The following is a 12,241-nucleotide window of genomic DNA, read 5'->3' on the forward strand; positions in this document are numbered from 1 at the left end:
TGCCTGCACCTCACATGACCTGGAGATGAGGTTGTTCATTGCAACCAGTTTGATAAAATCCAATGTATTAACATACTAAAACATATCAGAGACATAACTAAGAGTTGTATTATCTGTCATTCTCATTGAAAATTACTTTTTGTCTTCAAGAAAAGTGCTAGTGCATCTGTATTACTGTATAAAATACCAGTAAATTAACCATTATGAAACCCCAATCTCATCGACAAAATGTATTTGGTTTAAAACTAATAATATACAGATTATAGAGACATGCCTAATCTTACAAGAATAAAGGTAGCCAATCATAACAGGCCGGTTTGCGACTGTTAGAATGCACTGATCAGCATCAGTTACCTAATTTCTTGACATCGTATCTCATCAGTTTCAGAAAGGCTCAAATACTGTATTTCAGTGTTTTTACATTTAATCATCAAGATGCCTGTTTATGCTCCTTCTAAAGCTACTAGCAGTCTTCCTAAGCAGCAGAGGAAAAATGACCATAGAAGAAAAAGTTAAAGTGCTATAGATATGTTGAAATCTGGTCAGACTAATATCTTTAAGCAAGGTCAGCAGTTGGGGATAAATGGATCTTACATGCTCTCTCTATAAAGAAGAAAGAGGTGGAAATACAGGAAAATGGTCTCCAGAGCTATGTCAGTGTGACACAAGGTTCTTTACAGCAGGTTTCTGCCCAAGAGCATTTCTTCAAACATTGTAAAGATGGAATCTGTCCATTCGTTATGGATACACATCTAGCTGTTCAAAGACTTGCCCCCTTTGCAGGGAAATGTGATTCACAAAAAAATTTGCAACTTTATAATAAGATTGTGAAAAGGTTCATTGAAGAACTACAGCCAGGAACATCAACATCACCAGACCGTAATAGTTTTCAGGCCAGCAGGGGTTGGTTTGACAAGTTTAATAAAAGTGTTTTAACATCAGGAGTGTGAACTCTTGCGGAGGCTGCATCTAATTAAGAACAGAAGCTGCAGAGATCTATCCAGAAACCTTCAAAGGAATCATCCAGGAAATGGGATAAAGGCTCTGAACAGGTCTTCAACATGGATGAGACTGGGCTATTCTGGAAGAGAATTTGTCAAGAACATACCTGATGTTTCAACATCCAGGTTTAGGCCTTTCCTGGATTTAAGCACTCTCTAAAAGACAGATTAACACTCATCATGTTGGGAATGCTGCTGGCCATATGCTCAAACCAGGCCTGATTTATAAGTTTCAAACCCCAGGAAAGAATAAAAAATAAAAATAAGTAAAACCCTGCCTGTCTACTGGATGTACAAATATTTAGGCCTGGTACCAAAACAGTAAAGCATCCGACTGGTTCCACCGGTGTTTCATAACAAACCTGATAGACGCACACCTACTACTTTTCATAAAACCATGGGCCTTGAATTTAAGGCCTCTGCTGATCATGGACAATGCCGGAGGGCACCCCACAGACCTGAATCTTCCATGATATTGTGCAGATCTATTCAAAATCCCTGCCAACACCACCTTAATAACATACAACACTGGACCAAGGTGTGAAATGTATTTTATAATAAATGTAAGGCTCTGCAATACCTGGTTAATGCAATGGATGCGATGGAGACTCTCACCTTGAAAGAAAATTGAAAAGACATTCACCATAATGAATGCCTTTCAATAATTCAATCTGCTCTCAAGATATGAAAAAGGAAACACTCAATGCATGCTGGAAAAACTGTTTGGCCAGATGCAGTCCATGAGGGGAGGAGGTGGGCTTCTGCGGAGGAGATTCACAATGGGGCTGTCAACAAGGCTCATTGAAACTGGCAAAATTGCATTGGGGTGAAGGATTTACTGATTGCATATATAAGAAGAAGTCAACACTCTGATCGATGGGCCTGGCCCCTGACAGATGATGAAAGTCTGACCAAGTCAGCAAGTGAAGAGGAAGAAGTTCAGCTCAAGAACAAGAGGATGATGAGGGTCTTTCAATTGATCGTCTTGGGATAATCCTGAGGGCACAACTGCAGGTGTTATCATATACAGAAGAGTGGGGCTCAGTTTGAACTTGCTCTGATAACCGAAAATAAGTAGATTCAGCCATGGAGACATACAGAACCCTCTAGAACAATGAAAAAAAGCAGCAGCAGAGTCAAAATAACCTGGTTCTTCAACCCCAAAACCCAAATGTAAGACTGTTGCAAGAACCCCCACCCCAAAAATCCCAGAAAAAGTACCTGTAACCTGGCAGAAGAGTTTCCTCATCTGAAGAAGGACTCTCGAGCTCCTTAACTCCTCACCAACACCGTGTCAGTCATATCATTGACATTCATCGGACTCCATCAGCTTATTCATCATCACCTTCAAATCAACATTCATCACGGTGAGTACATTTCCAAACTTACTGTTTTTATTACAATCCAATATGCCAAAGAGGTTGAGACATCTCTCTCTCATAGTTGCTCAAACATATTTTTACAACTTATTATTTCTCTACCTGGTCATTACCTGTACAGTACTGTATATAATTTTAAATTGATTGAATTTTGAAACTGTACTACCTTCACAGAACACCAAACATTATGTAGAGTTTTTGATATTTTATTCAATTGTGCCTCTGTTATGACTGTGATTCAAAGCGTTTTACCTAGTGGCATAAAAAGTCGGCTTTTTACTCTGGTGACAAAGAAACCGGGATCCCATGAATTAGGGTGACATTAGTTTATGTACTCATACTGTAAATGCACTATTAAAACTGTGCAGTACAATTTTTATGTCAACCATTTACTGTATTTCTTTTTTAAGGGTAATAAACTAAATTTTAAATAAAATTACACTAACTTTTAGTTCATTTAAAAGCCAGTTAATACGTTGGGAGCATGATTAGGTCATACTGATTTAGCAAGACTTAAACTCTCAAAGTAAACATTTATTAGCCATTTTTAAAGACCATCCAAATTCCAGGAAACCAATCTTCTCTGGCTCTTGGAACTTCAAACAATCTGTAAGTTCTGAGGTATGACTCATTTGAAAGTTAGCATTTGTTCATACTTACAAAGAGTGTAGAGTTTAGCTGAAAGCATACAAATTGCAGTAAGCCTTTCATCTTTAACCACCATATTACAGCAGACTGGAGAAGATCCATCACCCATTCCAATTTCCACACTTTCAAACGGCTTTCCTAATTTTGAAGAAGTAAAAATGAATAAACTTCTGAGCACATATATAAATTAAATTTTGTCAATAAAATTAACTTCCAGCTTTCTAGAAGCTATTAACACACCTACAAAATACCTATTTCCTATTAGTCAATGCCTATTCACATAAAGGACCCATATGAATACTGGTAAGCTGAATATAAATTTAAATAATGGCTAACCTAAAAATACAGAATTTATGTACAGTCTCTCATCTAAACATATTTTTGGGGAGATTGGCTGACCATTAAGGAAAATATCTGTTACATGAGGGAATTTGTCAGGTGTCCTTTGTGATAACTTGCAATATTTATGACATACATCTATCTGAATTATGCATAATGGTTGGTTAACTGCATTACTGTGCACTTACAGAATGGAACAACTTTATTCACTGCATCCAGTATAATTAAAAAGTCCACATATTTTTTATTTGCTTACATATGAGCTTTTCAGTCGAGAAACATGCCAAATGCCATTTTTAAAATATTGAAGACGGATCTGTGATGATTTAGGATAAAACTCGAAAAATAAATTAAAAATGAAAGCTCCTTAGGATGGTGCTTGGCATGTTTCTCGACTGAAAGTCTCATATATTTTTTGAGGTCTTTACTACTGCATATCTCTCATTCCCATTTATTTGTTTTCTTTTTGCCTTGTTTTTAAAGCAATATATACTTCACCTTTGCAATAGCTTGTAGTATTTATGACATGGATCTATCTGAATTGTGCGCAATGGTTGGTTAATTGTGTTACTGTGCACTTACAGAATGGAACAACTTTATTCATTGCAACTAGTGTAATTAAAGAGTCCACATGTATTTTCTACCTGCTTACATATTTTTTTGAGGTCGTCACTACTGCATATCTCTCATTCTCATTTATTTACTTTTTTTGTCTTGTTTTTAAAGAAATACATCCCAATTCAGTATTATATATTTTCATTCTCAACCCTTATTTAAAGCCAATTAGTAGAGTTTGGTACCAACAAAAGCCAGCTCAATTTAAAACTAAAAATATACAGCATTATGAATATATTCTAATCTTTCTCATTAATAAATGCCACTAAATAACTCCCGGTTTGCCTGTCATGCACTGATGAATAGCACCTATTTCTTGACATCTCATTCTCATCAGTTCAGACAGGCATAAAATCATACCTGAGGTTACCTAATGGCAGATACTGTTTATGATGCTAACAGATACTAGCCTGAACTCCCAAACGCCTGTTGAGATGGCACCAGACGTGACTAAAATTGTCTGTTGAATCCCAGTGGGCGTTAGATGAAGACGTCGACTACAAAAAATTTCAACCTTCGGTCAACTTTGACTCGACCGAAATGGTCAAAAGCCACAATTCTAAATAAAAACTACATTCTGTAATATTCAATCATGTACCTTCATTTTGCAACAAATTGGAAGTCTCTAGCACAATATTTCGATTTATGGTGAATTTTTAAAAAAACCTTTTCTTACGCCCAAGGTAACATTGCCCTGAAAATTTCTGAAATTCTTTCATCATTTTGTCGTAATTTTTGCACTGTTCTTCATTGGCGGGATTACATAAAATTTTATATATGAAAATGGCGCAATTTCCTGGAACAATACAACAGAAAATAATTCATGGTTGTAGCTTTTATCAGTTTGAAATATTTTTTCATATAAATCACAATAACTGCCAAAATTTCAACTGGTCTCCAGCCTCCTGACGCCGAAATGGTAAAAAACGCAATTGTAGCTAAAACTCTTACATTCTAGTAATATTCAATCATTTACCTTCATTTTGCAACCAGTTGGAAGTCTCTAGCACAATATTTTCGATTTAGAGAATGAATTTTTTTAAAAAACTGGTTCCCTGGACAAAGGAGGATCCCAGAAATTCTTTGAATAGCCGTTCCTTTAAAATGTTTCCACTGTTTTTATATTAGTCTTTCTACATAAACTTTATATAGCTGACAATTTCTGAATACAACAGAAAATAACTCATGGTTGTAGCTTTATCAGTTTTGAAATATTTTCATATAAATCGCGATAACTGCCAAAATTTCAACCTCGGTCAACTTTAACTCGATCTGGGAAATGGTAAAAACGCAATTATAAGCTAAAACTCTTACATTCTCGTAATATTCAATCATGTACCTTCATTTTGCAACAAACTGGAAGTCTCTAGCACAATATTTCGATTTATGGTGAATTTCTGGTTTTTTTCCTTACGTCTGACTGTATGTAACTCGGCGAACATCTCAGAAATTCTTTCTGTTGAAGAGTTGTCGTAATGTTTGCATCGTTTTACATTAGTCGGGATAAATGTTTTATATATGAAAAGTGTGCAATTTCAAAGTAGAATACAACAGAAATTAGCTCATGGTTGAAAGAGCTTTTATCAGTTTTGAAATATTTTCACATAAATCACGATAACTGCCAGAAAATTTCAACCTTCATTCAACTGTTTAAGCTCGACCAAAATGGTAAAAACGCAATTGATAAGCTAAAACTCTTACATTCTAGTAATATTCAATCGTTTACCTTCATTTTGCAATAAATTATAGTCTCTAGCACAAATTTCGATTTATGGTGAATTTTTGAAAAAACATTTTCCTTATGAATACTTTGGTAATTAAGAGCCAACATCTCAGAAATTCTTTCGTCTCGTTGTTGTAATATTTGCAGGCGTTTTATATTAGTCGTTACATAAAGTTTTATACCATGAAAATATGCGACAATTTCATGGGGAAAACAACAAAAAATAACTCATGGTTGTAACTTTTATCAGTTTTGAAATATTTTCATATAAATCACGATAAATAGAAAAATCGAATTCGGTCAACTAACTCGACCGAAATGGTCGAAAACTGTCTGTCCTATAAAACACTTACAGTCTAGTAATATTCAATAAATTAGAGATTCTTTTTCAACAAACGGAAAAGTCTCCAGACAATATTTCGATTTATGGTGAATTAAAAAAAAAAAAAATTTTTCTTTCTGGTTACAAATTCATGCATCATTTTGTGGTAATATTTTCTCTGTGTTGCTTTGATTGTTTTAAAATTTGTTATATACCAAAATCATTGCAATTTTCGAGGACAATACAACTAACAAAAATTAAGTCATTAGCCTTTAACCGTTTTGCTGAAGGAGCATCGATTTGTATACAATTATATACGAGTTTTTTTTTTTTGTCATATATTCCAATATTTATATATGATAATGATATTTTTTCATTTCTGATGGTTGCATAAACAAAACTTGAGGCACTGACAAAAAAATGAGCAAAAATGAACTCTTAATCTTAAAAACTAAGCGTGCTGTGATTTTTCACCAGGAAAAAAATTTTTTCCGCTTGGCGCTAACTCACAGGAGGATCGTAGCGCTGGGCATGGCGCGGAGACGTTTTTGTAAATAGGGCGCGTGGCGTTAAAGGGCTGCAGCAATCTAAAATGAGCAAAGAAAGAAAAAATGCTCCTAAACACTTAGGCTATAAATAATAACTTTAAGAACAAGTCAGCAATAATATCTTTAAGAACAAGTCAGCAATTATGATGTGAATTACATGTTGCTAAAACCTGGATCTTACATATCTCTCTCTCTCTCTCTACTGTAGGAGGATACCACTTACAGTAAGCCTTGCAGAATCCAATGTTGGTGTGACACACTAGGTTCTTTACAGTGTCCCTTCTGCCCAAGCTGCATTTCTTCTTTTTTTTTTTATTTTTACTCTTCATCCATTCACTCTGTTATACACATCTAGCTGTTCAACTCAACTTCAACTTGCCCACTTTTTCCCCTTTTTACACAAAAAAAAAATGTCCAAGCTTGTTCTAAGAAATTCTGAAAAAGTTCATTGCTCTTCTTAAACTACAGCAGTACCTCAAAATAATAATAATAATAATAATAATAATAATAATAATAATAATAATAATAATAATAATAATAATAACAATAAAATAACTCTTCATCACTCTCCTAATTAAGAAAAGAATGCAAGTATTGTATATGTCAATAATAATAGCCAACTATAATTAAGGATAAAACTCTTACCTGATCCTCTACTACTAAGACAGCAATATTTTCTTCTTTCTCAACAGCAGCATATGTGATGGTTTCATTTTCTTCTACACATCCAGGTTTAACTTCTTTCCGCGATTTCAGAGCACTCTCTAAATCTTCAACTCGACCACTGTTGAAAACCACATATACAGTCCCTCCAGAAACAATGAGTTGGTTGATGGATGTTTCAAACTGGAAAGAATAAAAAATATTTACATGTAGTAAAACAGCAAGAAAATAATAATGCACAAATATTTACATGTACCAAAACAGTAAAGCATCTCGCATCTTTACCCCGATTATTCATAACAAACCTTATAAAACCAATCCACCTACTACTTTTTCATAAAATAAACATGGGTAATTACTTTAAGTGCACTGCCTCTAACACTGCTAAAATTCTGTTGGGGAAATATACATGAATTACTGAATAACTTCCATGATATTGTAAGCTATTCAAAATAACTGTACAGTTATTAATAACATACTGACATTGGAACTGATGGAAAATAAATTTTTGCTAACCACTGGATGTATGAAAATGCAATGTTCTGACAACAGAAGCGTCTTTTCATATATTAATTATATATTGCCCGATTTCCTTTGACTCAAAATCCTACATCCAGTAAGATACATAAAACAGCAATTTTTATCAGTAAATGCAACTGCTATCAATTCCAAAACAAAAGAGGCACTTCAACTCGTCACTTACCTTAATAATGCTATTTATCTGGAACCAGCAGATTAACAAAACTTGCTTAGAGATAGTCTACAACTGGGAGGAATACACAGCAGTAGATGACCTTGTTACAGGCCTCTGGAGCCCTGGATCAACAACCTCCAAATACATGACATTTTTATAATAAAATAAAGTTTTATATATACTTACCCACTGATGTCATAGCTATTAGTTTCACTTATTTGGCAGCTAAAATTTTGAAATTCGTGGGTTGCGCTAGTTTGCTTTGGGTTAGGTGATGTGCCCCGCCCACTTTTGGGGGAAAGAGAGGAACAACTTAGCAAAGAGCTCAATTTGTTATGCCTTTATGTCCATGCGAGGGGAGGAGGGAGGGCTCCAATCATGTAATTACAGGGTAAGTTAATATAAAACTTTATTTCATTATAAAAATGTCATTTTTATATACGTAACTTATCCAGTACAGTAATTACAGAGCTGATTCCCACACTGACAGGAGGTGGGAAGCATGGACATATCTACCCCAAAACATTAATAAAGGTAATGAATTTGAGGATACAAAAATTTGCTAACACTGGATCAACATTCGCTGTTTCCTTACCTGATAAGAGAGCTGCTGCAGTTAGATAATACCTCTGGTTGGCGCTCATCTCATCAGGCAGAGGCGAGGCGGTATAGCCTGGGGCACCTACTACTTTAGTGGGTACTCTGCAGCGATGAACCAATTCTGATGGCTGGCAAAGAATACAAGTTGCCCCTGCCCAGGGCACAGTACCATACAAAATAACCAGAACAAATATACAGTCACCAAAACCACCAAAACAATATAAAAGACACCAATACCCAACCATTAAAGAGGACTGGAGGGTACTCCAAGTACACAGTAGCCCCAGGCTCCCCTAGAACTCAACACCCTATGCAAGGCGACGAGATAATAGGAAGGAATATTTTCTCCTACATTTCCTCTCCCAACACCACACCAACAGCGTAAAATGGACCAAGGGTACTGCACTCATCATAAGCTGTTCCTATATCATGTAAGTAATGTGAAGCAAACATCAACTTACACTTCCAAAAAGTCAATTGCAAGATAGAGGCGAGGGATAAATTTTGTTTGAATGCTAACGAAGTAGTGACTGCCCTTATTTCATGAGCTTTCACTTTACATGAAGGAAAAAGCTCTTCTCCAACCATGGAGTGCGCTTCGGAAATGAGATCTCTGAGAAAGAATGCCAGGGCATTCTCAGACAGAAGGCATGAGGGATTTTTTATTGAACACTGAAGACTGCTCAAAGTCCCATGAATTGCCTTCATTCTGTGAAGGTAATGCTTAAGGGCCCCTCACAGGACAGTGGGTCCTCTCCTCTTCAGCTGGACCCAGTATAATGGACAAGCTCTTAATTTTATAAGAACGGGGCCATGGTTTCGATGGTGTCTCGTTCTTTGCCAAGAATCCCAGGGAAAAAGAGCACACTGCATTACCTAGGGAAAAGCCGACTCTTTTATCCAAGGCATGCGTCTCACTGGCCCTTTTTGCTGTAGCTAAAGCGACAAGGAAAAGTCTTTTTGGTAAGGTCTCCAAGAGAGAGAGGCTGCATGGGCTCACAATGGGAACTGGATAACCATCTAAGAACTGTCTAAGTTCCAGGAGACTAAGATTGTTTCCTTCCGTTTGACTGAATCGAAGGACTTGATGAAATCTGACAAATCCTGGTTGGAGGACAAATCCATTCTTCTGTTTTGGAAGATGAACCTTAACATGGCTCTATAGCTCTGTATCTCTTAATAGTGGAAGATGAAGCTTAACATGGCTCTGTATCTCTTAATAGTGGAAGATGAAGCTTAACATAGCTCTGTATCCCTTAATAGTGGAATTGGAGAGACCTCTACCAGTTCTTAAATATAACAGGAAATCTGCTATTTCTATTATAGAGGAAACATTGTGTCTTCTACACCATGTCCTGAAGATTGTCCACTTTGCCTGATAGACCTTTTCTGAAGATTGCCTTCTACATTGGGCAACAGAGTCTTGAAGCCGCTTTTGAAAAGCCCTTCTTTCTGAGCAATCTCCTGACAGTTCGTAACCTGTCAGGCCCAGAGTATATAGGTTTTGATGAAACTGCCTGAAGTGCAGTTGTCTGAGTAGCTGCTGCTTTTGAGGCAACAGTCTTGGGAAATCTGTGAGAAGTTCGAGCAGATCTGGAAACCACTCTTTCACTAGCCAAAATGGGGCTACCAAAATCATTGATACATTTTGTTGTGACTGAAATTTAATACTTGTCTCACCCTACTGAAGGGAGGAAAGGAGTAGAGTTCTTTCTTCAACCAGTCCTGTAACATGGTATCCGTCGCCCAAGCCAGAGGGTCCAGGACTGGTGAACAGAACAGAGGGAGATGATAGTTCCTGGAGGTCGCGGAAAGGTCTAACATCGGTTTCCCCCAGAGTTTACAAAGACCTAGACATACCAATGGGTCTACCGTCCACTCCCTGGGGAGAACTTGTTTCTGGCGGCTTAATTCGTCCGCGAGAACATCGAGTCTTCCTTGAATGAAGTGGGTAACTACTTGAGTGTCATTCTGGTCCAACCAGAAAGGGCTGTCCCTTGCTACCTTGTAAAGAGAGAAAGAGCGAGTTCCCCCCTTGTTTCTTGATGTAAGACAGGGCAGTCATGCTGTCAGAATGGACTGCCACTGTCTTGTTGCACACCTCTGAGGCAAAGAATTGCAGCCCAGATGTATTGCCTTTAGCTCTTTTACATTTATATGCCAGGATCTCTGTTCCTGGGACCAAGTTCCTGAGACTTCTTTGCTCCCTAGAAGAGCTCCCAACCTAGATCTAACGCATCTGAGAAGAACTCTAGATTGGGGCTCAGAAGGAGTAGAGAGTTCCCTTCCGCCCGTCTTCTTTCGCAACTCCACTAGCACAGATCTTTCTTTATTTCCGACGTTACTGGAAATACAAACATATCTGGGAGACTTTTACTGTTCCAGCTGACTCTTCAGTAATACTGTAGAGGTCTCATGTGGAGTCTGCCAAGAGACGAACTGCTCCATGGACGACAAGGTGCCCAGAAGGATCATCCACCTGTTGGCTGAACTATCTTCTAGAGTCAAGTTTCTACTCTCTTCGAACTAGGAAAACCCGAAAATCCCGAGAGTTTATCTTCATTCCTGAATAATGAATCTCTTGAGAAGGAGTCAGCTGCGATTCCCTCATGGTTATGGGAAAGCACAAATCCTGACCAAGGAGAAGAGTTTTTGGAAGGTCCTCTGTACACTGTTCTCTCGATTGGGAACGCAGTAGCCAATTGTTAACATAAAGGGATATCCTGATTCGCACCAAATGAAGCCACTTCGCGAGAGGAGCCAGCATTCTGGTGAAAACTGGGGGAGCTGTCGAAAGGCCGAAACACAGGGCACGAAACTGGAACACCTTGCCCTCGAAAACAAACCTGAAGTACTTCCTCAAGTTTGGATGGATCAGTATGTGAAAATACACTTCCTGCATGTCTATGGACGTCTTCCATTCTCCCTGGTGAATGGATGCTAGAACTTTGATTTGTTTCCATTTTGAAATCTGTCTTTTGTACAAAGCAAAGACATCTAAAACAGGTCTCCAGCCTCCTGACGACTTGGGGACTACAAACAATCGGTTGCAGAACCTTGGAGAATAAATGTCCTCTACCATCTCTATGGCTTCTTCCTTGACGAGAGATGTGACTTCTTGCGAGGGCTGCAAACCATCTTTGAGCCTGGTGGGTATGCTGTCAATGCAACAGGCATGTTGACTAAAGGAGGCTTCTGCACGAAGGCTATGGTGTAGCCCTCCTTCAGGACAGAGATTATCCATGGTTCTGCTCCTTTCTTCTCCCAATGCTCCCAAAAGAGAAGGAGCCTTGCTCCTACTTGAGTATGGAGGACTCTGTTCTTACTTTCTGGAGGAAGATCTAGAGGTGGACTTTTTAATGGCACGTTGCATAAAACGTACGTTGGACCTTGGTCTAGCATATGGTCTGGGTCTGCTGCTCCGAAAGGGATGCATCTGCAGCGGTGTCATGGAACTGGAAGCAAAAGCGGGTGTTTCCTTAGGGTGTCTCGAGAATTGGAAATGAAGATCTTGGGTACTCTTCTTCTGAAGATCGGAAGCTATACCATGGACAGTAGTTTGAGGAAAAAGGTGCAGCCGATCCCAGGAAGAGAAAAGGAGTGCTGATCTCTGTGAAGGAGTCACTCCCTTAGATGTAAATGAACAACACAGTTCTCTTTTCTTTAAAATGCCCATAGTACAAAGGCCTCTATCAATACAGGAAAGAAT

At 37.9% G+C, this 12,241-nt stretch overlaps 1 protein-coding gene across 1 annotated transcript in view; it reads right to left on the reverse strand.

The window, feature by feature from the left end:
• The window catches only part of LOC136837804 (uncharacterized), a 49,561-nt gene extending 37,785 nt beyond the window's left edge, over positions 1-11,776 (reverse strand). Inside the window, 4 exon segments of the mRNA XM_067102712.1 lie at positions 3,041-3,166; positions 7,221-7,464; positions 7,598-7,630; positions 11,379-11,776. Of these exon segments, the coding sequence (XP_066958813.1) occupies positions 3,041-3,166; positions 7,221-7,464; positions 7,598-7,630; positions 11,379-11,776 (801 nt within the window).
• Positions 11,777-12,241: the final 465 nt, after the last annotated feature.

This window comes from Macrobrachium rosenbergii, unplaced genomic scaffold (genome assembly GCF_040412425.1).
Source record: "Macrobrachium rosenbergii isolate ZJJX-2024 unplaced genomic scaffold, ASM4041242v1 13864, whole genome shotgun sequence".
Taxonomy (NCBI): domain Eukaryota; kingdom Metazoa; phylum Arthropoda; class Malacostraca; order Decapoda; family Palaemonidae; genus Macrobrachium; species Macrobrachium rosenbergii.